The 27,994-nt window shown below is 40.3% G+C and overlaps 1 protein-coding gene across 1 annotated transcript; it reads left to right on the plus strand.

Annotated features, from left to right (window-relative positions):
* Nucleotides 1-27,843, plus strand: LOC111254765 (uncharacterized). The gene is made up of 6 exons (XM_022815950.2): nt 1-1,457; nt 13,672-13,967; nt 16,182-16,569; nt 25,354-25,701; nt 26,555-26,730; nt 27,057-27,843. Exons 1-5 carry the CDS (start codon nt 1,382-1,384, stop codon nt 26,692-26,694), a joined length of 1,248 nt encoding a protein of 415 aa, XP_022671685.1. The 5' UTR covers nt 1-1,381; the 3' UTR covers nt 26,695-26,730; nt 27,057-27,843.
* The last annotated feature ends 151 nt before the right edge of the window (nt 27,844-27,994 follow it).

Here is a 27,994-nt window from a genome sequence, read left to right on the forward strand (position 1 = left end):
CGTCCGCGTATGAACGACTCCATTGTGGCGTGTGCTGCTAACGTTTGATCTTTAACGCAATTCCGGATAGACAGTATTTATAGTACGGAACCATTATCTGCGGCAAAATCGACTATCGGTCAGCCCACGATATCTCGCAATAATTTTTGGAATCTGTATATTAAATGCCGTGTTAGCACCATAGTAGCGTACGTAATCGGGCGGGAAGAAGGTAGTTTTTTGTGTCTATCGCCGCAGTGCCCCTAAAAATACTGCTAATCTATTGGGATTGATGTTGATTGGTGGAGGTTGTCGCTATAGCAAAGTAGTTGTTGTGGTTTCACGTCTACGTCGTGCCCCACATAATCACTTTGAATGGAAAGTTGTGTTTAAGGCATTAATTCTTCAGGCTACTTACAGATCTATCGTCCGGGTCAACAGAACGACAATATCGTTCTTTGGTAACATCATATTACAGAAGTTGGATACGGCAAAACTTAACTCATGACAGTAGCTGTAGAAGTGCTTCCGGATTGAGACCTAGAAAGAGGCAAAATTATTATGTCTGCTCAGGGCAAAACAAGGCGCGGAACATCTGTTGTTCTCATTGTGTGTTGAAATAAAAAAAAAAAAACAACAAGAGCTACGTGTTGTGAAATGTAAACAGAATACAGTTACCTCTAGAGTGTCCATAGTGTTCAGGTTTGCTTGGTACAGGTCGGTTGTCGTACAGAGATTTCGCGCCCCCCGGCGTTACCCCTAACACGGCCACATGATAGCAGTTGTGGATTAATAATACGAAACAAACTGCTACACCAATGACAAGGGATCGCCTATCGGTGGTGTTGTTGTGTAATCATTAAGTGTGTTATGCTTATCGTTAGTTTCATTGTTGTTGTTGTTGTTGTTATGTTGTGGCATAGCAAGGGATCATACAGCACGGATTGCCATAGCTGCATCTGCCGCTAACCCCTACCCCTCACCGTGAACAGAAAAGGAGACGAAAAATAGCTAAAACAGCGAAACAGTGCATTTAGGATACTAGCGCAAAACTAAACGCACCCTGACCACCAGCTATAACAGAGATCAGTCGCGTCTCTCTACCCCTTTTGAATCGCTAACGCGTTACCCAACGATGTACCTATGTCGAGTACATCGATAATCGTTGGCGATTTACTGAGGGCAGCCCCCAGGTTGCAACTGCAGTGGTCGAGACACCCCGCGACCGGATTGTTGCGTCACAGCGGCAACGCCACAAGGGGAACTCCAGTAGCGGCTGTAGACATTGGTTGTCGACGGACGACAAGGTAATAAGTAAGTAACTGTCCAGTCGAACAAAATCTCGGATCAACGAGTTAAGGCTCGACGATTACGGAAAGTGAAGAACACGACCCCTGAGAAGATGATGGCGTTCGACCCAGTTCTGCTGAAGATCTGGCTATTGGTGACTTTATTGACAATGGTGCACGCCCACTTCGGTGAGTTAAACGTCAGTCGAAAGGAGCTGTAAATGAAGGCGTTATATTGTATAAACAGCTCCTTTGTATTGTGTTAACTTGTTGACCTAAACAGTTTTGCCTTCTATATAAAAGATAGCAGAAGTCGGTTTTAAGTCCGCCGAACGGCTTAAGAGCTATATAATATACGTGGATAAAAAGTTATATAATAACTTTTGTGGGAAATAACATTTCATGTGAGAGGAGACTACGAACTGTTACATACGGTACGATTTATATGTACTTTTTATGGAATTTAGATTGTACAATGAATACTTAATAATGTTCTGAACCGTAGCGTCCTTAAGGCTTCATATTGCTTAATTAGTTTAAGTAGCTGATATGTTGTTCAAAGTTGATTCAGTCAGGCAGCTAATGGTGACAAACGGTCATCGCTAAAAATGACGGCCAATCTGCCTGTTAAGCCCCTCACATTTAAACAATCCTAGCTAGCATCTTGTACCATTAATCACTGAGTTCCAGTTAAGTTTCGTCATAGCTTTCTGCATTATTATTGTTTCGTAACTGTATGGTCTTGTCGAACCTTAAAGGGAATTGACCGGTGTTGTAAATACAGGACGGTGGCAGAAACGTGAAATTTCTTTGATTAATGTTTGCATCAATTAAACTGAAGATGAAGGCAATGAATCGCCTCAGAACCGATCTGAAAAGAGCCAATTCCAACTTTTATGGTTCCCATCGACTAAACAGAGTTTTGTCACAAATTGATATGCACAACACTGTGGGACACACACTGCCACATTCGTCTATCTCTCTTATAAAGGGTAACATAAAAAAAGAGGACATTTCGAAGTTTTACTCGCAATTCGAAAATATCAATCTCGAGGGTTTGATATAACCTTGAACTTCTACTCTGTAGGGTATTAGTATTGTAATATATACGTATATATAATAATAGTATTATAACCTTCTTGTGCGGTTATAAGCGACTGTAGCAGGCGTCGCATCGAAATAACGCGTATCGGTTATCGGCACTGACAATGTCAGGATTACTCTTCTTTCCGTGGGCAAAAATAGCGAAGGCGAAACAGGTCACGTTCGAATAGTGTTAAACATTACCTCAACGAACACCTCAATCAAATAACAAAATCATTGATCCCGCAACTTCCTACTGAAGACTTCAACATTTCGTACGCCAACCGCCTATGGGGTATGAAGCCATACGTTTAAGCAGAGTCGATTCCACTGATCGATGTTATTAGACATATTATGTACATTATCGCATATGAAGTTGAAAGCTCGATTAAGAGATACAAGATTTCTATCTATTTTCGATCAAATGTTGTTTAACCAGAGAGTAGCCATGTCGTGACAGGCATTTCTCTTGATTAGGAACACTTAGCTTAATGAAGGTTATCCAAACCGCAAAAAAGCCGTTATCGAACCGACGATACCAAAATAAATTTTATTAGAGTTTGTGACCAATAGCCCATCTTTACCAGTAGAGTACCAAGCAAAACGATAAGCGAAAATCAACGGTAAAAGAGGAAGGTAGAACCGTTTATATATCACCTATATACGTAACCTACGACGTATACCTCACATTAAAGTATTTTAGTGAAGCAACCAATTAACAAGAAACTGACAGGCTGCCATTAAGGTTTGCTTCCACAAAATGGCTGGGAGTATTTGATAAGTTATTATTGATCATTCCGTTTAATAGGTAGAAATGTCCTTCAGAAGCGGTCACGGAGCAGAGACCGGAGTCAAGAACGTCAAAACGATTGAGAGTGGCGCACTCAGAACAAGAACGGAAGCTAAATACAATATCTGTTTCACAGTAGATCGTAGAGGGAACAACTCGTAATTATTCGCGTCCACGTCAGCATATTCATTGAGGCCTGAAAAACAAACCCCTTCGAGCTGCTAGATTCTTCGCCGTCCGTTCCCCGCACGCTAGCATACTAGACGAAGCCATTCCAATAAAAGAATATTAACGCTGTATTGCAAAAATCTTGAAAAATTCAGTATCATTTTTGCGAGGAGAATATAATGGTATGGAGAAGCAGTAGATGTAGCATCATAGTAGCGTACATCGGCCCTCCGAGCAGCGAAAACGTGATCATCTTGAACGACAATATCATGCACTACTTTCACTGGCTACCCTGTTCGTACATGCTGGTAATATAAGTACTAACACTGGCAAACCGAACAATTCCTGGACTCACATCATATTAGGTTTCCTCAGCGACTTCGGATGCCAGCTACTCCCTCATACCAATACGCTAACGTTTGGAAGTCATATGTGAAGATCGTTAATCGGCATATTTGTATCCTATTTGACTTAATTTATTCCTATAGGAGATGCATTGTGTATGTCAGAGATCAATACAGACTATTGTCGTTGTGTTTGTTCGACAAAATTTTTAATAAATTTTTGCAGGAGGCATAGTTTTGTAAAAAAAATGCTGTATTTAATTAGGCCAACATTACAAGAAAATGATGTAAGCACAGTTAACAGAATAGCTCAGCCTTTCGTTCAACCAGCGCGCATTGGACGGGGTCATAACCTAATCCCCTTGCCATTTTCTCCTCTGCTGAATGACCTGTCACTCCGTATTCAGGATCTGGTGGGAGAGCTGAAAACGTTCTGTATCCTAAAGATCTTTGGAACGAGTAAGTCTCACGTTCAGCAAGTTATCACGAAGATGTCGTGCTACGTAGATGAGGTCACCATGGACAAAGCAGAAACCACGAAGCTCTTCCACAAAGGCTGCCGTGCTGACATGCTCCGAATAACAACTTGATGTAGCTGTACATTACGTACGACAAATACGCTTCGAGTACCTCGAACTGATTGCTTCCTACAGAAGCCAGGTTTCCTAGAAACAACATTCATGAATTGTGATTCGTATGACTTACCCAAAACAAATTTTCGTTTCTAATGCGAGCCTTCATCGTTTATCGCTGAACAGACGCAAACAAACACGTGTACTGTCTAGACGGCGCGTCGCTGTTCATAAAACTAAGACACAAACTCAAACTCTCCATAAACCCTGCCTATTCGAAGTTTATCATTCCATGGGATGGCAGAGATCGATTCTGTCTTTTGTAATACGAGTACAATGACTATTGAAGCTCAGAAACGGTCGGACTTACAGATAGCTACACGTCTTGGAACACGTGGGTTTTACTACATTTACAAATAGAAGGCTTTCGTTTGCCGTGGACTAAATGTATTTTGTGTAGCGACCTCGTATGTTATTGTGGATATATACTGAGTGCCAAAAGCGTAGTGGACACGGAATAGTTGGGACGACAGACGGATTATGCACCCTATTGTCTTGAACAGGTGCTGTCAGGGTCTTCGAACTTTGTCGGTTGTCATACAGGAATCCCACTCTTCTTGGTTCTGGACATAGACAATGCTAATTAGATACGCAATTTACGGCAATGAAAGAAGAGCTAGAGTATTTCCGCACTTCTGAGACAGGACGAGAGATGGGAACAGACTTAACGGGTTTCGATGAGAATAAATCTACCGATGACCTGCTTCATACTGAGTAACATCGCTTGTGGAAAGGATAACCCGAGTCTTGTTATCTGTGATAGATGTCTTTGTCCAGGATTGCCATCACAGAACATTAGTCGATGCCGTGTTAGCTGTTATCAGGTCAAAATAAAATATTGTCCAAAAATAGCAATTCTTCATATGAATTCGAAGCTTTATTTTACCTGTAAATTGATTGTGATTCATATATTTACTCGTGACTCATTAAAATTTGGTGTGCCGTGTAAAGACCTGACCCAATATAATCAAAGGACCAGTTATAACTGACGTTTTTGATTTAAGCAGAAGTTCGTAACTGTAGGTGTAAGCGCTAGATTTCTAGAAGTTTTCACTAGGCTCTTACACGATACAAACAGGTGCTATTCAGGTAGCATACTGGAGTTAAACCTTTTGACAAACCTTTTAGGCTATTTAACGAGAGTAAGGCATCAAATAAAAATTTTCTACGGTGAGATTTCAATAACATCAAATATACGGAATGCGGCTAACCTAGCAACAGCTACGAAAAACTCCTTATGCCTTTTTTTTTTCTTTTTTTTATTTAAGAGTTAAGCTTATTTTTACGAAGAGCCAATGCTTTTTTGTTAGCCAAATTATATCGCTACGGCATGGCCAGAAACACAGATATCTTTTACCGTCTTCGAGTTATCTATTCCTTGTGCCATTCTTACTGAAGACAATATCTATATTCAAATAGTAGCTTCGTTGGATATAATGCACACCAGTTAGTGGACAAACGTTTTTTTCGTTAATTACATTCACAATATAGAGAAATCCTCTTAAAAAAAAAAGACTGCTCGCATCGGCAACAGGTTCGCAGGGGGGTAACTTACGGCTGTCTAACTTTATCGTCGTGGCAAATTTATTTGACTCTGCTTTACGGCCAGCGATAGATCTAAAGACACCGCAAATATAGCTGGCTGGTCACATTTTCAATACCAATTCAAATACCTACAAGGCCGAATGTTCAGCTAGTTTCCGCTGATTAACGGTGCGTTCGTATCTTTTTTTAAAAGCCTAAAGGGAAGACGAGACTTTATAAACTTCAGATACGCCTCCCTCGTTAACTATATGATTAAGCTAAAATTAATTAATGTACTAATTGCTTGAAATTTAATGGCGACAAGGAATCGTAACTATTCATTTAGAATCTGTGCCTCGTTGTTTCCGGCTATTGACCGTGAGTAAATATATCTTAAGAAACCCTCCGTCTGTAATAAGTTAGTTATACGTAGCCTATATGTAATCTGATTGAATTCAACAACGATCGTCCGGTAGGTTTCCTTTCACGGAAGTAACTTACCCGTTACCTGAAAATTAGCAATGCAATCAACTATTTTCTATATTGTTTTTATTCTACGAAAATATCACATTTATAATACCATTGATATCTATCTAATTAATTTTGTATCTCATCTTAGGTTAACGTTAGCAGCCGTCTTAAGACGCTTTAACAGGAGAGAGCCGTTCAACTCCGAGGGTCCGGCCTTACATTCGGCCCATATAGGTTATGCAGACATTTTGAGAAAAAACGAGATCGTCATCGTCAGCAAATATGATTTTAATAAGCGCTAGTCTAATATCTATGATTGGCAGGTTGTTAGTAGACCATATGTCCGCGTCGTAAACAAACCTATAGCTAAAACCATTCACATAGATGTAACCACTTATCGCAGAAATTGTTAATACAACAAAAAAACATTTTATAATTTTCAAAATAATTTATTGAAACTACTATTTTTGGAAAAGAATCCTGTAAGAGGAGGTAATCTCTTAAACTTATAAAGACAATAAACAAACTCATTTTATTATAAATAGTCATATACTTTGTTTGTATAATATTATTTATTTGTATATTTCTAGCTTCAAATGCGTAGAGTTCATGTCAACAGATACAGCTCTGACCTCGCGGACCTCTACCTCAACTAGCGTTACAAAGGTATAACAGTTCTAGCATAAGAACCACCGCTAAACCCGTTTCGAATCGCAAAGTAGAGAAATTCCTTCTTTTTCGGCTTGCAAAGTGAACGGCTTGAATGAAAGCCTGCCTAGCAAGATGGCGTATATTCCTGAGGCACTTAATAAAACCTAACATCTTTTCAATATATTCTTTAGTAAAAAGCAACAAAAGCCGGCTAACATTTTCGAATTCTCGTAAATAACATTTCAATGCTTTCTTTCACTTCAGTCACCCCAACAGCGGTCAGATATAAAACGTACTGCCATGCATAAGTTTACCATACTCTATTCGTACTGTTCATAGTTAGAAAAATACGGAAAGGAACACATTTATAAAATAGCCTACTCTATCCACCAGGATAGTGTATCGTACGGCTGTCTAGGTGTTTTAAGCAGTTTGGTCCACGTCACATAGCGCGAATACCGAGAGCATGTTGACGCTTTGAGATCATGCCATATTTATATTTATTGAGAGTATAGAAAAATATCCATGAAAGTATAGTTACCTGTCGCGGCTGGCTCGTATTGAAATGAAAATTTTAGACTGTAGCAAAGAAAGTCGGCACTGGCCAAACTCTCAAGGTCCAAGGACTATGTTTCTGTAGCAGTGAGATGGTGGCCCGGTTCTATGGCCAAGTTTGCACAGCTTTTGCTGTAGGAATGCAAAGCGATTGTATCGCGTTCTCGCGACGTCTGCTCGTCGACGGCAAGCGCTCATACCAGCAGCTTTGCTTGTTTTGCCACTCAAGTAAGGGTCTGACACTATTCCGAAGGACTAACTAATGCCTCTGAGCGAGGTCGACGGAGCCCAGCATAGCCTTGCCTTACCCGGTTTTCCGTTAGCCTCGCTGGGTTTCAAATATGTGCTAGGGGTTCCTCTCGATCATAAGTTTCTGCCTGGGTAAAAGCGGTGGCAATAGAAGCAACACAAACTAAAAGCTAAAACTTCAGCTGTTCCTAAGTCTTGTGACGAACTGATATCGTTGACATAGGCAAAAGCGGTCAATAACAGCTCTTCTGGCCAGCAATATTACGCCAATAGAGGACCTATATGGCTATCGATGCTAGCAAGAACAGATTGGGAACAAGGTCTCTTTGATGGTCCTTCTACAACAGTATCATTTACGATAGCAAGAAACTAGTGACATCCGGGGCAAGCTGTGGAAGCCCTAGAGACCAGGAGATAGCAGTGTGGGAGGGTAAACAAATTGAACTGGTCGTACGAAGTCCACTGATAGACAATTCAACGAGTACAGGCTTATACACTTCTGCTGTCTAATGTATAGATTGGCTCGGTGGCTATTTGGCTGAGTATTTCAATATGGCACACGAATTGATATGAATGCAAGGCTAACATAGAAACATCTATAAACGCAAAGGCACGTATCCAACTGTTCTTGGGCAGTAGTCCCTGACAAAAATTACAGGGTTGACCATTTTGAATGTATATGCTGCGTGAATAATACAAAAACTTAGAACATTTGTTTGTTGGTAGAAATTTATTGAGTGGTTTTTTTCTCTATGTTGCCTCTATGTTGGGCATAACCCAACCATTATGATGATGCAGCGTGCGCGTTCCGGACGATTCATCTGTGTGTAATATAAAAGCGTCTTGATTTTTGAACTACACACTTTGTGTTGTAATAATTTGTTGTTAAAAATTTTCATGGGAAACCTTTTGTTTTACATACGTTAATTAAAAATGGTGATCAGATCGTGTCTATTATTTTATTATGAGAGCTACAGTTTTCTCATTAGATGTGTATTTTTGCAGATGGTTTTTAAGAAGATGGATTTTATTCCAATCACAAGTGTTTTTCCGTCGAAACTAGATTGAGTTAGCTACACGTTTATACTATTGAGGTTAGCTTGGATTCTATTAATCTTGGGCAGCGCATGATAAGTGGCAGACTGACAAGCGACCGAGCATGTTTGTCATCGCTTTATCGAAAAGGGGCCGTCTTCAAATCTGAAAACATTTCATGCTCGACGTATACGTCAAACGTCGCACACGTGCGTCGATATTTCTTAGCGTTAATTCACTTTTACAAACGTAGGCGAACAGACCCGTTATTGACTTTCCACTAAGACCTGGATTTTTTTGGATAGCTAGCTGTTAGCTGGAAAGCGTTTACGGGTGTGGTATATTTTATGGAAATTTGTAGCCCACTGCGATGGAGCCTACCTATTAGCTCAAAGATAGCTGTTTAAAGATCGATTCTGGTTTGTTGATTGATCAAAACAAAGTATGTGCGTCTCGTCTGTGAATGCAGGCACTGTAATCTAAATGCGCCGAAAGCGTAAGCATGATTTCTCGTTCAACTTCTATACAACCGTATTATGAAAACAAACCTATGAGGACAACAAGGCCACACTACTAATAATAATCCCAGCTATATGCAGATCCGGTAGGCAAGATGATCGATTTTGGTAATATACATGCCAGTAGAATGCGGAAGTAAACTACGATAGTGCAATAAACTGTGATCGTAGAAAAACAAGCTGAAATTATCGGGCGAATGGATCGCAATCTGTCATAATATAACGGAGTGGCCTGAAATGTGCCTAAAAAAATAATACGCAGATGGATCACAAACTTTTAATGAAGATAGGACTTCGCAGTTAATGTACCTACTTGTTCGTTTCGGACCAGTGTTTTTTGCTTCACTCCACAGCCTCCGATTATTATGGTACACATGATCTATTTTATTACGCGAACTTAGTGACATGAGTCGAAAACCATAACCGTCCTTTTTCCATGTTTTTAAGCAACCGCCGTACCAGTGTAACTTTAGAGTTAACTTATGACATCGAATGAAGACCACGGTGTCTCAACCCTTCGTCAGAGTACAAGAAAGCGAGACTTCTCCTTGATACTGTTATCGTAGGAGATTTGGTTCGGAACTATCCAATAACTTTATAATGTTGTGCTAGACATTTCTCTTTCGAAAAACCGATACCGAGAAATGAATAGAAGTTGAGCAGCGCGAACGGCAGAGGCACATTAAAGGACCGGCAGCGAAAGTCGACGGTAGCAGGGATCTGTCACAGCGCAACATGTCAAGCTACGTAAGGCTTTATCCGGTTGGGGTTGTATCCTGAATTGAATGGGGGCCGTAAAGCTTAAAAATCGCGTAGAAATTGTTTGATCTATGGTCAAAACGGCTGCCCGTGTATAGGTTCGCCTACAACCACTGTATCAATGTCTAAATAACAGCCATCGACTTGTGGTCGATGCTATCTATTTTATCTTATTTATATATTTATCAAAAGATGTTGGAATAACACACTTTGGATCAAGTTGCGGATTATTCGTAAAAATATATTAAGATGTAAAATAATTCGATGCAAAAAAAAATATCGTATTTTGTCCATATATATCGAATAGATATCATACTAATACTTGGTCAGACCGGAGGTAGCCCAATTGACCCCGTATACACTATTTTAAGTTAAATACATGCAAGTTACATGTGTTCCGTTTCAGTGAAATATACAGATAATTTTAGTATTTCGTTTCTTATATTTCAAACGACACTGAAAAACTTGTAAATTCATTCATATCATAGCATTCTTCTCATCTACAAATGCTATTTGACATAATGTTAGAAAATTTACGGCTAAAAAGTCTAAATTTAGTTTCATTTATCTTTATGCTGTCGTTGTCAATTCGGAGAATGACAAAAAGGGGTTAAAATTAGGGTAACGGCAACCCATGTACGGTGGAGGCATCCAAAATAATTTATGATCACTCCTGGCGTCCAACGTTTGAGAAACTTCGTTGCTCGTACATTTGCACTAAAGAGAGTTTCTTTCGTACCTATTGTTTGTAACCAGTTGGCCCAGTAGCGCGTCCTAATCTTTACTTAAACCGAGATTTATAGTAATAGTCTTCATAAAACTAATCGTCTATTTTACTAAAATTACAATATCTCTATATACTGCCACACACATTATAGATGTCACATGTTTCATATAAGCGCAAAAAACAATTATTTTCTGTTCCTGTAATAGTTCTGTTGCTTTTTGTCAATTCTATAGCGTTAACGACATATCGGTCTTGAAGAGCCCGTTAAGGTCGAGATTGAACTGATACCGATCGGGTGGGATAGGGAGCTATTGTGTTATAGAGATTTGATCTGAAACACTAACAGAAACATATAGGCAACGTTTAGAGCTGATCGTTAGAGGATATAACCATCCAGTTGATTTAAACAACAATATTGTTATCGTCGAAAAAAAAAATGCTACGGATATAATTATTGTTAAAAGAAGTTGTTACAACATTACGACGACTCCCCAAGCACGAATCTACATAGAATATGATTATAAGAATGACTCAGCGACCTTTAAGCGGATTAGACTTCGTTAACTTTTTTTTCTTTTTTTTTTTTGTTGTTTCTGTTCTACAAACTGCAAGCAATACAGAGAGATACATGGTCGCGAATCCGAAATTCACTAGCCTTGAAGCCGAGGCTTGCTCGAAGACGAAAAGCTCCGGTTTTTTTCTATAAGCTGCTTCACTTCGAATTATCGCAGGTAACGTGCTTCAGTATAGGAGTCTAAGCGATACCGTTGCATAAACTGAAAATCCACAAGAAAATTTCTGATCGAAGGTTCTCATATCGTATTGGGACGAGAGCGACGAATTGCTCAAGCGATACCATCTCCGATATTGGTCAGTTGAGAGAGAGATACTGTTTATCATACGGTGATGAGAGCAAACTCAATGAAGCGTAAAGCGTTCATTGAGGTTTTTCCCTTTCAACATTGAATAATACGCCTGAATTAAGAGAAACTTCAGGATTTGGCAAGGCATTTTTTTGCCAGCTAACCGGTGAAATATTGCGGTGAGTTGTTGGTTTAAGATGAACCATTTACTTATAGACAAGCAAACGAGAACTCTTTCTTGATCTGTACAGATAAACACTATGGTCATGAGAGGGTTGAAAGGCTAGTTTAAACTATTATATTCTATAATATCTACCATATTGCTGAAAGGAAAATCAAAAAAGATTCCACCTCGAGTCGGTCTTGATAATCTCAAATATAGTAGGTTCTTTAAGTGCTCTAGACAGAGAGAAGTAGCAAACTTTCATAATGCGCTAGAATTGTTTTTTGAACGAACATTTTTGCAATCAACAATCGAACTGCAACGGTTGCATCCTACATAAGATTGATCTCTAATGGTAGCGTCGTTCCTACATATATCTATCATAATAGAAGCTTTGAATATTTGGCAGTAAGAGCGAGACGTGATTTTGTTTTAAACATACTATTTTCACCTATATATAAAATATAGTTATTTCAGCAATAGATTGTGAAGTACCCCAGCAGTGTACGTATAAAATAAGAAGATATTCGTGAATGTGATCGTGTAACACTTGGCTGCATGATTTAAAAGGCAACTTCTACAAGCCAAGTTCTCTAGTGATCTATTTTGACTGCGTTCTTTGAATGAAGAGGCCTATCTAAGTAGTGAACTGAATCAATGGATAGCCTCGGATGGGTAGTAATTAATATAGGACAAGACGTTGTATATAAATACGAATTATGATAGTTCGTGTACGTATGAGTTCAGGCATTGACCTTCTCAGCGACCGACCGACCACTGAGGACAAGGCCTGTCTGCTAATAAGCTACCAGGCTTGCTTGAATATGAGCAACTATGCTCAATTGCCCCCACCCAAATAGACGCGACAGCAGAACCCGTTATGACCCAGAATTAGTTACCGAACATTAAGCAGATGACAACGGGATGCCAAAGATTAATGTTGTTAGAGTAAGTATTTTCTGGGCCTATAATAGCCACAAGGCGAGTCAGCCTTTATTATCAAGCTATTATTATAAGTATCTACTATGAATTTTGAAACTATATCTATTTATATTTCGAAAATATATCTAATACTTGTAAGCTATAATTATTATTAGGTATTAATAATACAATAATATAATTGCGATACCCTATATGGGGATCGTAGTAAGATGAGACATGTAAATGTTTCTTCAAAACTTCAAGTTAAACCAATCTTTTTTATGTTTATGAAGTTTTTTTTTTTTATTATTTAGTAGTTTGTTATGAATTATTTAACCTACGAATACATGTAACATTTTTCAAATAACGCTTACGATAAATAGTCCTGTTGAGCTCAAGCGGTTAACGCAAAAGGCCTAGGCTAGGCACGGGGTAAGCGCCGGCCCCGCATGAACTACGTCACACCCATGGGAGCGATGTGAGTGGTGCGTAAAGCTGTTATGTCTCACAGAACGCGCTATAGGGTGACGTAGCGTAAATTATACAGGGATTAGTGCTAGTTGGCGCACATTTTTACAGGAGGGTGGTCTATGTATCTCGCAGTTTACTAATGACAGATGCTGTTGTCTAAAATGTCGATCTTGTCCAAGTTCTCATTCTCTGTATCATAGTATAATGTTAAAGACAATGCAACAAAATAAAAATCTATCGTGGTTCGGACAATGCAGACCATGCAGGACAATAGGAAAGTTACCTGTTAATCAACTCCTCACAGTTAGTGATTATACAAGGGTAAGATCTATGCGAGAACCCGTCTTCTGTTAACTTACGTACAGTTCATTCAGCTGCGGAAACGTACGCGACTCGCACAGTATTTTAAGGAAACGGGGAACTTTAATGTCTAAACCACTTAATTACATATCCCTTTTGCATTAATTTGTCTTCTCTAGGTCAGCGACATCCGGGCCGACGATATTTCTCAGACCCAGGTAGATCGAGCCTACCAGAGGGAGCAGTCATATCTTTAGAGCGGTCAAAGAACACCTTAAACGCAGATACCACGTCGGCCTCCATCCCAGCCGTTGCAGCGGCATCGGTCACAACAGTTAACCCAGACCTCGCCGCACATAATCCTCACGCATCTCCTCCAAGCATCGACCGAAGACTCACCCCCGCCAATGCTACGGGCCAGCTAGGTTCTACCGTTTATCTACATTGTTACGTGCATAATATTGGACAGAAAACGGTTAGTAGAATGTATACGTATCAGGTACACGAATACGAAACTAATCAAATGGGCAGGGTGATACCGTTTTCTACACATCTTGCACGAGGCTTTCCGTTACAACGATCGGTATGAACTAAAGTCTGATTATTAAGTTATTTTAGGGAACAAGGCACTTTTTCAGAGTGTTAAAAATGAGAGGCAGGAGGGAATATCTGGTTCGTAGAATAAATGCACGATACAGAGATACCAGTGGATTTTATCGCTTCCTTTATGTGGCCTGCTTGGGAAATTTCTAATCATATCAATGCTTGGGTTATCATTCGCCTCGACAACGTACATGTGTTTTGAGTGCGCCCTAAAACCCGACAATCTGAGCGCGTCAATGAAGATCCTATGACCGAAAAAAATGAAAGTACTTTCCAATAACGTAGAAACAAAAATAATCATCAGAGGGGTTCATCGCATATTGTCCATAGCGCAATGCAGAGCTATGCGATCGACCCAATCGATACTTAAATGTGGATGCGTAAGGATATAATCTATCGTTTCTTAGGACGCACCCAGACTTCATAACTAACTGGTGTTAGCTCCCTAACTGACGAAAATTGATAACCATATTAAAATGAGCAATAACCCCTAGAGCACAGACACTAGAAGTTGAAGTAGGTCTGACATGTTTGATTTAATAAAATTGTTAGAATATTGGAGTATAAAGAAAATTCTTCTAGCACATCACTGCTCAGCTGTCACTAGATTGATACGTGACAATACGTGATCTATCTCTTTATTTTGTCACAAAATGCACGACGGATCTAGTGGTTCGGCTATCATGTTAGGTGCTAGATAAAGTGAGAAATGCCAGATTTGTTTTTATGGTTGGACCCCTTCAATTAAGAGCAGAGATACTTGCGTTGATGTCATCTGCTTGCGACATATTCACGCTCATTATATATATATTCATACAAAAAATTAAAGGAAACCTATCAATACTATAATCTTACAGCAGTAAGGTTATGAGTAGCTGAAAACCAGCAGGAATACATATTATACACGATGAATGTAAAAAAATATTTGCTCAAGCTATTGTTGTTTCTGCGAACGAAAAATCGTCTTATTAGTTGCTCTCATACTTCGATGACCCAGGCTGTAAGCGGTCTATGCTTTGGTGGAAGAGGACGAATTAGCTGTAAAGCAATAAATTTGTCCACAAAGTCATCTTCGGCTTTCTCCACTGACTCTCTGCGACAGTTGGACAGCGTGGAGATGGTCTGGCACTGAAGTTTTCTGTGGTGTTGACACAGCATACATATGTACCTACGTTCAATGTTATTAAATGACCCAATTATCTGTTTATAAGGGAGTGGTCGTTAGCTCCTTTTTTCTGCAGGAGTAATAACATTGAGAAAGTCACCCATCGGAGTGACGGTAAGACCGTACGGGTGTACATATGCAAACTAGAGTCTCGAAATCAATAACAATGTATACATCTCTAGGTACGTGGTTAGTGAACAGAGGTAATGTTTTTTTCCTCTATAGCTTTAGCTTGATTCAGCCACGCTTGTAGATCAATAGAGAGCAATAAAAACAGTTTCTACGTGCTACATATTCCATACCTACTTCAAATTAAAGCAGGCTTCCGATGAAAACGTGAGGTTCATACAGTCACTGTCTAATTAGATATCCTATCTTGACAAATTTACCTCTGTTCGTGTGTCCGCATCATTAAATAGGTGTAAACGCAAAAATGTGAAAGTTCTATGAAAAGGATCTGGAAAAGAAAGGATCCCTGTAACAAAGTTCTGCTGTTACAAGCAAAGCATCTTCCGTCGAAGACGATGCCACATTTACGGAGTGAATTTACGTTCGGACAGTGATTTCCATAGTAAGGACTTATTATGCGCCGTTGTTAGCCTTTAAGTTAACGGGTAGAAGCTCTGGTCAGCTCTAGGAGACCCTGAATGACAAATCAAAGCGTCTGGGTGTGTTTTTTTGCAGGCCGCGTCAGGCCAAAGTCTGTTCCGAGATGTATGTAAAATCGGAAAGTGTAATCTTTATTTAGACCCAGCTCAATAGCCTTCCCGAGACCGTTGCATTTGTTGCGCGCGAAGCAATTTTTGCGTCATGATCAAATTGATATAATTATCATTATGATATAATACTAGTCGTTAAACAACTATTAGCAACTAAGTTACTTCCTTTTCTTTCTCATTTCTACCTTTTCTTTGCTTACAGGTAACATGGCTTCGGCGTTCGGACTACCATATATTGACGGTCGGTATGGTTACCTACACAAGTGACGAACGCTTCTCCGCGGTGCGTCGAGATCGACCAGTCTCCCATTCACAACAGCAGCAACGCCGGTTGTCAGAGCAGCAGCACAAGCCTGCCTCATCTCCTGCCAGGACACACATGCTGAACTCAGTGACGCCAAAATTGTCGCGCAATGAGTCTGGCAGCGCTGATGTTGGCCCCAAGCCAGCGTTTTCGCAATCCGTTCCGGCGTCCGAAGACTGGATGTTGCAAATCCGCGGCCTCCAGGAAGCCGACGCTGGCGAGTACGAATGCCAAGTTAACACGCAGCACCCTATGCTCAGCGCCTATGTAACGCTCAATGTTTTATGTGAGTATTACTACAGTGATATGTAGGCCTTCAGGTGGTCATCTGGGAAAATATCGATTAGTATTACGAATGAGTAGACTTTTAATCATATTAAAAACCGGAGGCACAATAAGAGGACGCTAGACTTACACATAAAGGTAATGCTGTGTTCGTCTGACACGCCTCAAATCAGGCAGCTGCAGTAGCGTGAAATAACCTTCTAGTATCAACTAGAAACCTTGATAATCTCACTAAAACTAACATTGAGAGCTATTATATAAAGCTGGAACCTTCGATCTAATCTTGTAAACTCAAGATGCCGAGGGACTTTGCCCCGTGTGCTCTTATATTCTACAAAGAACAAAGCGTCGATGAATACAACCTGTTTATGTTTCATTGTATGCTCTAGTGGTCTACATTGTAGTAGAATTTTTTAGTACCCCTTTCACGTCGTCCGCACATCTATGCGATAGCAATCCTCTAAAATCGATACCGCGTTTTTCCGTAGCCTATTAACATAGCGCTCCTCATACAACAGCAACGTACGAGCCCCGCCTTAGCTTCACACTCATGTACGACGGGCCTGATGGGACTGATAGAAACAATTAGGTATGAAGGTAAACTTGAAAAATAATCTTACTCATCATTGTTCCGTGGGCGTGATCTTACCTAACGCGGTTGATTAGGTCCCATTTTCGACTCGTATATCACACTTGTACATGCTTATGTACTGTCTCTTGCACGTTCCTCAAACCTGCCAGACCACGCGTACGACGTCTACAAACAAAGTGAGAGATATTTGCATCTCAGTCACTTCAGAGAACTAAAACACCAAAACGATGTCGACAATACGCCTTCAATTTGCATGAAGCTGCTCTTATTGCGACTGACGGCCATAATAATACTCGCGGGCTTCACCCGTAGCGATTCTTCCATCTCCAAGTGCCGGTGCTCTCGGAAGTGATATCATTTTTCTTGCTAAAAGGCACTGGGTATTTTATCGACGACGACCGCGGCAAGAAATGATCCTATAAACTGCCTCATATAGCCAGAATTGCCTTTTTCCTACTGTAGCAATTTCCCTCTTTTACTACCTATCTAGCAGTATATGGCAGTGGCCAGACAGAAACAGAAAGACGAAAAAATAATAGTAGCGGGTAGTGCTATTTCGATTGCTGATAGCTTCGTTATCGATAATGGTGAATGCTGTCCCATGGCATGATGGCCTTCAGCTATTGCTTTCGTCACCAAACTTAGCGCCGTTTTGTTCCACCGACTGCCCCGTCCTTCGAGATGCCCCCCACAGGAAAGATGCTGATGATTGCTACCGTGGCCGTCATGACGAAGACATCTGAGGTTGCTCGAGTGTCTTCCCTCAGCGCTTCCACTGATGACAAAGCCGATTATACTCCTAGAATTAGTGTAGTTTCTCGTGTAAGCCAGCTGCAACGAAGCGTCGAGATCAAAGGAGGCCTAACAGCGAGTAGTGTTATCATTTTTAATGTTTGATTTTTCTCACTCGCCGCCTAAATCGCTAAAAATATCTATATCAATCGTTCTATAGCCAATCTAGACGCGGCGTATAGAAGACGAAGTAAAATGAAAAGCGAATGAAGTGTGAGCGGCTGACTATCGTATAGAATACCTATATCGTATAGGATATGTTCTATGAACGTAGAGAGAGAATCTCCATGGAAAATCCCGTTCACTGAGGAGGAGCAGAAGTTGGCGCCTGTTGCATTAGTCTGCCAGCGCCTTATAGCTACAAATGTGTTCAAACCTGGACTAAAGTCGGTTAGAAAAATAGCAATAGGCCTGCTCCAACATCATGGCTGCTAGGCCACGTAGTATTGTCGGTGGCGTCGTTCGTAAATGCATAGATGAAGAAGAAAGTCCTAGTCCAGATATTGAACGTCCCTCTCTGTCAAGAAGAAATGCTGCCGAGCAAATAGACGATACCACAGAGTGCACGACTATGAAATAGCGGTATATCGTCCTACGGCATGTGCCACTATTTCATGTTTCTTTTCGGATTCGAGCTGCGGTTCGAATGTATAGAAAGGGAGTCTTCGTGTTGGCATGTACTTACTTGTCGGCTTGAACTTGTCCCTAGAAAGAGATGCCATGGTAGATGAATCTTAAGTTTGGCTGCGTAACATAGAAAGAGAGAGAGAGAGACTATAAAGTATTAGGCCAGAGGCTGCCACATTGTTGATTTTTGTACCTTAAAATCAGCCTTCTCAAAGACACTCTCTAATATAATACACTTATCTTCACTATGGCAGTAACACCTAATCTCGAGTTAATTGTTTTGAACCATGTTTTCGATTTGCTCTATAGTACAACAAACTTCTCTCTAATAATATCTAGACTGATTCCTATTGCAGTTAGATAAACTCTCGAGCAGCGTTTCATTATTAATAGGTTATAATTGATTATAAATATGCGTCACTAATACAGTCACTTCGATCATGCCCCACATGGTGCAGCTACTCAGCTCAGATATGCAGCGTATATGTACTAGCGCATTGATCCTGAATAGTACAATTCTATATTCATAAGCGATTATCTATTAGCAAACTGTTCAATTAGGGGGGTTTGCACAATTTTGCTCTTGCACACCGAAGTGAGACGCATTTTCCTTTACGAAATAAGTTAAACGGTTCAAGAATGGAGGCGAAATAATCGTTTACCTGTTTCAGGGGATTTTGAAGCTTAACATGTTCACCTTGTAGCGGAATCCAATATGGACCAATTGATCCTGCCCACGTATGAATAAACTTAGAGAGGAGACTTTTGCTCTACTTGAATTGACTCATTTTGAAAAAAGGTCTCTGCGAAAACTGTATCTCACAGACGTTTCCCCTTCAAAGGCATATTGACATTCACTATCGACGGCTTACCTGAAATAAATGTTTTCCCCCTTAGTTGAATACGTATTATAGCATAGACTGCTACATTTATTCCTGCGATAGTGCAGGTGGGAACATGTTTGGTAACTGATTCTAAGTGCGAAGGTTCATAGTGGCTTAGGTCTGAAGTCGGACGTAGACGCACCTAATTTCATGCCGAGAGTCAGCCGTCTGAACTCGGGGCATTCGTTTAATAAGTATGTACACGATTCTGCTATATTCGCTTTCTAATCTGACAACCTATTTGGCAAAGATCAACTTCAAAGTTCTCGAAAAGTTCATAATGCTCTGTTTGACAAGGCGGCTTTCGTACCAATCTGCACAATACAACGGTGCAAATCCCAGCTAAAATAAAGACAATTTGAGCACCGTCTCAATAGAATATTGAGCTAGTCGAGCACGCCCGACTAAAGTGAATGCTTATGACTGGTTTACTGCACTGACGGCAGCAAAGAGCATGGACCTCCATGACTATCGGAATTGCTAGCTATTGGATTAGGTTGATATAGCTGGTGGCACCGAAGGCTCCACAGAGCACTTGCGTCCTACGAGTAGAATCTAGCTGCAAAGTTTATGTAGTTAAGGCAAATCGATATCTTCTATGGAAAAACTTACCACAAATATTGGGTTACATACTTATGTGATACGGTGATACGCACGAATTCTAAGATGAGCTCCTGTTTTATATACAGACGTCTACAGGTTTGTTTGCTTGCTTCGAATCTACATCTCTGCATAGGACATCTACATTATGTTTGTTTTAGCTAATACGACATTCGCGGTAGTCTGTTATTTGCTTCCGCTGTTGTATTGATTGATTCTATGCGAAGTTGTACAGGTAAAGTGCGTGTAACACAATCCCAATAATAACGGTAAGGGTTTTCTTTTGTTTTTCTTGCTATCAGGCCCTTCAGTATGTTCTTTTATCTACATCTAGCCTTTAATTGTACATTTGCCTGCGTCTGCCACAACAGATGCAAAGTCGGGTCATCGATAAATGGTATCGAGAGATCATTTACGCCGTATTTGGAGTTATCACAGGGTTATTCGAAGACAGCGTTGTAGGTAGAAAATAGCGGAGATTCATTTACAATTGATGCGAAACGCCAATGCGTGACTGAATGCACAGAAGGATACTAGCTGCTGTTAGATCGTATGCTGGCTGCAGCTTTTCTTTGTCCGGTAAATGATCTTCCCGCTTGTTTTTGAACCTTCGGGTCGTTTCGGTTTTTAAAATTGAATAACATTTGATCTATTTGGGATCTAATGATAATTTTTATGTCTGTTAGAGATACCAGAGCATTCGTCGCAGCACTCTGATAGCCATATACCTACCATTCACGCTCCCGTATGCAATTTCTTTATTTATGGTTCCTCAAAGTAAATCGATAGTGCAATGTGCGATATGCAATTGTCTCATGGAAACATAGAAAACCCGTAGTCATACAGATTTAGAGTGGATGAATGAGCGGGCTGAAGCTAACATTAAATACTTTTTTTCTTAGTACAATAAGTAAGTGAGGCATGGCCATGCGGTCTGGCGTTGTCGTCAAACAACCAGACTCCGTGCTTTCAATTGGCATGCCAACGATCCATGAGTCTCTTCAGAAATTCGAAATAGCAGGCTTCATTCATTGTTTCATTTTCGGAGAGTATCTCATAGTAGCAGATGCCCCTGGTGATCATTGCAAGTGCTACAATCATCTCACGTCCAAACTTACTCGACGCTACCACCGAACCTTGATTTCTCTCCAGGGCAACTCTATTTTCTCGCCTGATCCTTCTTTGGCTGGTGGTAGAGATTGGAGCATGTCTGTCGTTTATGATCACTGTGTACTCCAAACAGATTTTTGCTGATTAAAGTTCCGCAATTGCACGTGAAATTCCGCATTGCCAACTAATCTGGAGTTCACTTATAAGGGACTATGTCTTCCCAATTTTCGCTTCCTCAGTATCTGGGTTATAATTTTTTTGGCCGATCAAACCTCTGAAATCCACCCTCTGTTTTTTGGTGAAAAACTTCCTTGATTGCGGCAATGCGGTCTTGTCCTTCGGGTCCTGATATCTGATCATATCTTCGCTAGTCTTCAACGCTGTTCTTGAAATATTTATACCACTCACGTACTGGATTTGCTGAAGGCCTCCTTATATAACGCCTTCAGCAAGCTTTGGTTTCCGTGGCGGTGCGGCCTTCGAAGAACAGACACTTGATCAGTGAGAATCGATTTTCGTGATCAAAAGATGCTTTTCCTTTTGAATCCATTTTTCCTAGAGTAAATTTAACTGGCTGATTGTATAAGATTGGATTATGTGTCAGCTAAATTTCATTTGAAAGTTTCAAATATTGTAATTTCAAAATTGTTTGATCTATATTTTTTGCATGCTGGGCTTTGCTACACCATGAGAGTGTAGAGCCCCTTTGTACGCGTCGCTAATGGAAACGTTTAATGATATAACAACATATTGATTGAAATTGTGAAAATATTAAATATATAGAAAAAGTATAAACTTTAATCAATTTAGTTTATAGCAAGCGATGATGATGATGATAATAATTTATATCCCGTTCGAACCGTGGCTGTAGGGAAAATTCAGGTTTCGCCGAGTGGAAACTATGTTACACACTGGGACATAAAAGCTCAGCAGACCGTTCATATCTAACAGGCAAACCCAGTTTTTAACGATGGCTTCATCTTGATTGAAAGTGAGCTAGAAGGGCCGATTCGCTAAACCTTGGATGAAGAAATCATGTGGATTAATGTGGATCTAACAGAAACGCAATATGATTTTTAGATATCGTATGTATAACCAAGATAGATCGGCTGTGGTTAGCCAACTCTTAATTGCCCCTAATCATATGCCGGGGATTACGACTTTTCGATCGTTCAGATGGACTCCATTATAATATGGACATCAGTTAAGGCGCGTTATAGGTTCTTCGAAGTGTTTTTTGTGACATTTTCCGAGCTCAAGATGAGTTTCTCAGGCACAAATTTCTTAGTGCGGGGTTTCTCTATCGTTCTCGAGATGTATTTTATTAGACATAATATGAATATAATAATATATATGGACTTATCCTGCTTTAGATTATGATATATTTGGAAGGTTGAGGCTATATAGATCACTAATAATTTTGTGTGTGTGTGTGTGTGTGTGTGTGTGTGTGTGTGTGTGTGTGTGTGTGTGTGTGTGTGTGTGTGTGTGTGTGTGTGTGTGTGTGTGTGGGGGGGGGGGGGTATGACTCTAGCTAGAAAAAAAAACGATACCTAATGCGGTAAGTTAAACGGGTAAAAATGATGGACTGTCTATCATAGGTCTACATGAAGTTTTACTGAGTTGTATGAGTCCAAGTTGCTAACAGCCAAGAAATACTGTATTTCGTCCGAGACAAATGCGGGGGATCAAAGCCGATTTAATCATATCGAAGCCTACACGATTCAGCTTATATATGACTCTGTTGTAAATAATTATCTATGGTAAATTCACGACAATATCGTTTCGCCTGAACAATATATACGCCTAACTCAATATATACACATAGACGCATCCCTACAACGCTGAATTATACCTTGACGTTCTTTCAATTTCTCTGCATGCATGTTTGAAATACACTGCTATCTATAGCTTTACTTTATCCTGGTTCACATATCGTTCATAGTCGGTGGGCCGGCGTGTTTTACATGGCTATTGTGGATCTCTCTGCGTTCGTTGCCGTGGTAACCAACAAGGAATAAGCACATGGCCACTGCTGGTACATATTTTAACGTTAGGAAAAATGGTTTCTATACTAAGTCACTGGGTAGGGGGTCAGGGGGCTGCTTGTTTGCTTACCACGGCTTCATGGGTCTGTTAGAGAAATCCCAGATAATTCCGGCAAAACCCGTTCCAGTCTGACTCTTAGTGCTAACAGGTCCTAAAACAATGATTGTGGTGCGGATTTATTCACACAGCGGCAATAGCCGGGAGGGTTCAAAAAAATTGACTGAGATTAAAAGTAAAAAGCCTTTAAGGTGATTATGTAATTTAAGCTGATGTAGTGGTTTTTATACAACGCAGCCTTCAGTTTGTTTTAGAAAATATAGCCTTAGTACAGGCGAAATTGTTTACCGCTTAACAAAAGTTTGATAAAATGCTAAAACATGTTTGCTTGTCCGATACTTTTGAAGTATGGTCAGCGATCAAAGAAAAATCCAGCAGCGCGCGTTGTACGACATTTTTGAGCCGTATGCATTTCATAGAAATTGAAAGCTTACTGTATTGAAATTTCAGATCAACGTAATAGAGAACAGAGTGTTTCATGTAGAAATGTAATCATTGTGGGGTGTTTTTACATAAAAACTAAACCTTAGCAATTTAAAAAGGCCATATTATAGTGTTGTTCAAAACTACAGATTTCCGTTTACTTGCGATACGCGATCCTGCTTTGATTATCTGCTTACTCAACTGAATCAGTTGTTTTAGCCTCGTCTAAGTTCTCTCTCGCTTATGCGAACAGAGCATGAGCTCTAATCCCTGTTACATCCGTTATTATGAACCGGTATGGTAGAACTTGCTTTTTCTGTTTCTGCAGCCATCAGACTAAAAACATGATTTCTAGATATAACCGAAGTTGAGAGTTTACAAGTATGCGATAGACAGTCAGGTGGAAGGTGGAGGCGGTGGTATTTTAGCAGGACTCTATATGAACGTATATGCCAAGGAGTTAAATGTTATTTCTGACCGTAGAATATGCCATGCAAATGGTTAATGTTGAATCTGCCTAATGTTTAACTATCTGACGCTGGTTGCTCATCCTGCCGGCTCGGGCTTACCCTAAACACAATGGCACGAATGTATTGTTTTTTTTCTAAATACGGGGTGTTGGCGTTTTAACCGTTAGTAGCTGCCTTTCAAGTTGTCGAAAATAACATCTTCCTGAAGTTAACCCACGTTCATACCGATAGGAAACTTACATAGTGGATTCGAATAGTTACAGAATTATTTATAAAGCCAAATCGAACATTATATTTATACTGTTTCAGCAGCGTTCGCTCCTTCGACTGCTAACTGAAGTGGCAATTAAGTATGGCGTCGTGCTTTAGCATGCTGGCCCAGGGGGCGGAAATTTCGAAAGGGACCTTAGAGGTCGATATAACTACCACTTGTTCGCTAGATTCGATATCATTGGGCCAATTAAATGTAGTTTTCCCATTAAAATTCCAGCGACTCATTCTCGAAAAAAAAAGGATAAAAATTTAACATTTACATAAACTGAAAATTACAGTACGCTTCCATATATCTCAGTATTAGTTTCAAAACTTCAAATTAAATAAACGTTTTTATACACGAGATAGATATACTAGCTCTACAATAGGGCTAAGCTTGAAGGCCGAAAGAAACAAGTCTAAAGCTGAAAAAAGAGGTCTTCTATTAGGAAGAAGGTAAATCAACAGCTGAAGCTAATACTTCTTCAGCCTTAAACGTAAATTTTTTCCGTGGTTATAAGATATCTTTGAAATTTTTTTACCCGCCCTTGTCTAGAGCTATGTTTGCACGTCTTCTCATATTATCGGAAGCCCTCAAGCTTTGCACAGGTCATTATTGTCATTTCTCTATCTGTAATCTGACAATACGACCACCATAAATTACACTGTCGTATATAATGAAATATCATTGGCGTCTGTTGATTTTCTAAAGCGGGCTAACGTGATAATCACGCCCCGTACCACACCTAATATACGTGCAAAAAACCTACCAGCGGAGTTCGGCTCGATGATTGCAGCTGTTTTTTTTTTTCATTATCCATCATGATTCGTGCATAGTTTTGTTACAATAGTCTGCTCTGCTACCAGATAAGCAGGAGTTCCCGCCATGATTCTGTCACGACCCATGTTGTTATTGTTCGATCCTGTAGCACCGCATGCCTCGATAGCTGAAGGCAACGAGCTGTCCGTGGTCAGCGGAAGCATAGTCAGTCTGACGTGTGTCATCCAAGATTGTCCCTATCCGCCGTCGCATGTATTCTGGTATCATGGCAAACGTGTCATCAACTATGATAGACACTCCCGCATCAATATCACGAGTTTATTAGACGTATCACCACAGCAGTTGTTGACGCCGACGCAACGTGACGAATCAAGCGATATCAGTCGAGTTGTGTCAAGGCTGATAATTTCCGATGTGACAGAGCAGCATTCTGGCAGGTATACGTGTGCCCCGGTTCACGCGACGCCGGCAACCGTCCACGTGCATGTTCTTCATGGTAAGTGACTTATGTTGATATAGGCTAAGGCGAGTTTGGTTTTCTCTTGTTTATTTTTATTACATTATAGTTTTCTACTATTTAATAGAATATGAAATAAGAAGATGATGCAGCCTTTGAACGTGGTCGTCATCATCATGCACGAACGAACCCCGTTAATGGTGCTATAGCTTTTTGACTTTCAAAATCTACTGTGTTTTTTGTTTAGCGAATTGTATATTATTATCTTGTGTCTTGCTAGTGTTTTTTTTGGGGTCACAAGTTATAATCCTGGATGCACCAATGTTTTTTGCGCCAATAACCGTTTGAATATACTCTAAAGTGTCTATTCTCCAGGAAATATGAACGATTTTAAAAACTGGTGTCCATCTTGTTTCCAGCGTATCTTAAATATTAAGTTGTCTCTCATTTGCATCGTTTATGCTGTTTTAGAGCTCAAAAACGGCACCCATTTTTGATGTTCATTATTTCAGTGAGTTGGTTGAAATCCACTATTTTTTTTTAGTTTATATGTGAAACACAGCTGGTATATTTTACGTGACTAAGGTTAGACAACAAACATCAAGATCACAGTTCACATTACTGGCTCAGGCACCCAAAAATAACGATAATAATAATGTTAGGATACGTAATTACGAAGCACAGTCTAATTCGTATTCAAAATAATAAATTAATCAATAACCTAACTAAGAAAAATAAATTAAAGAATGCTCTTTATCGACACATATGGAAAAATTATCTCTACTTCGCGTCAGATAATAATTAGTTACTCGAGCTGGAAAAAGCGCAAATAAGCTTTGAGAGCGCGTGGTGATACTTCACATGTTTATATGGATACTGCATTCTATTTCAGCTGAAGAGCAAATGTCTCGACAGTCTTCCTCTGGTGCATCGAGAATATCGACGTGGAATACCTTCCTAACACTTCAAACTCTCGGACCCGTGCTTGCTTTCCAAATGGCCTTTTTACTTGTTATCGTTCGGACTACGTGACAACACCTTAACCTTAAATGGGTGTCCTTCCATTCGGTAACAACGCATTTCGTACTCCACTTGCAACTGGGCTTGGCAGTTGGTTGTATTTTGTCCTAATAAAATCACAAGTTATCGAAATTGCTATTTCTCAAAAAAAACATTTTCTCTAAGCCTTGTTTACTTGTTTAAGTACAGCAGAATCAGAAAATCTAAAATTTACTATGCTGTATCGATATAGAAAATGGAAAGCGACGGTCCCCCGGTTCTAAACACAGTACAATCAAGTAGAATATTGAAATTCTGACAGTTTTACAAATATCCGTCAGCATGTTTCAATATCACTCACTGATTTGCGCTAGTTTTACAATGTTGGTTTTCAGATACCTTCTACAAAGGATGAGGCTTCATCTTCATGCACAAAAGAAGCCCAAAGTGGTTGCGTGCCGTGCGTTGTCTTAGATGTTCCACCCCTATGTGGAGACATTCATCAGAGTCCACTGGATAGGATGCAGCGGGAAGAGTCCAGCTATCGTCAATTCAACCCAACAGGGTTCGAGGTCGATTCGCTGCCATTGAGAGATATGTCCCCGACGAGCGTCGTAGGATCAATTCTATACGATCAGCAGAGCTTACACGGATCGACGAAGCTACGAAGGACTCTCCCTAGAACCCACATGACAGCTTCTATGAGCACCCCCGCTGCTTCCGCCATGCCTATGGACTCCCTAGTGGCTACCAGCCATATTCCTCTGTACGAGCGAGTATTGAATCCTTCTGCCCTCGCAGGCACTGGCCACCTCTCGCAACACCAGCATAGCGTACAGATACAGTCAGAGTCCGATTTTCTTTGAATTGTGCTGTGACAATGTGGGGAGAATAAACTCTGGGAAGAAATATGGGGAGAAAGAACTCTATAATGAAAAAAAATAAAAGATGAAGGTGTGATCAAAATTAGGACAGCACTCGAACAACAACACCAACTATCCGTCTAAATAGGGCAGCAATAATAAGGCACAGGTATGAGGAGCACAATTTGGGATTTATATTTTTCGGGCGAGTCCACCACTGCTAGAGGTTTTTCACAGGACTCCGGCTTCAAGGTGTCTTCACCACCCATGTACGATGACCACATGTATCAAACAAAAAAAAGTAAACGATTATGGTGGGTTGGGGGAGGAGGAGGGAGGGAGGGAGGGAGGGAGGGGGGTAACGAAACCGCTGCTAAGTAAGCTGAACTGCTTTTCCTGTGAAAATTACTGTCGTCGTATGGGAGACGAAGCGTTCGTCTGTTGGATACTGAAAACTGCAATTGCGGTTG

This window comes from Varroa destructor, unplaced genomic scaffold (assembly GCF_002443255.2).
Source record: "Varroa destructor unplaced genomic scaffold, Vdes_3.0 BEIS01000007.1, whole genome shotgun sequence".
NCBI classification, from domain to species: Eukaryota; Metazoa; Arthropoda; class Arachnida; order Mesostigmata; family Varroidae; genus Varroa; species Varroa destructor.

What these genes read in the sequence shown, in the direction of transcription:
- LOC111254765 (XM_022815950.2), top strand. Translation starts at nt 1,382, where the DNA reads ATGATGGCGTTCGACCCAGTTCTGCTGAAGATCTGGCTATTGGTGACT. An exon ending in AATGGTGCACGCCCACTTCG is followed by an intron (nt 1,458 to 13,671) that starts GTGAGTTAAACG and finishes TGTCTTCTCTAG; the next exon opens with GTCAGCGACATCCGGGCCGA. An exon ending in CCACGTGCATGTTCTTCATG is followed by an intron (nt 25,702 to 26,554) that starts GTAAGTGACTTA and finishes ATTCTATTTCAG; the next exon opens with CTGAAGAGCAAATGTCTCGA.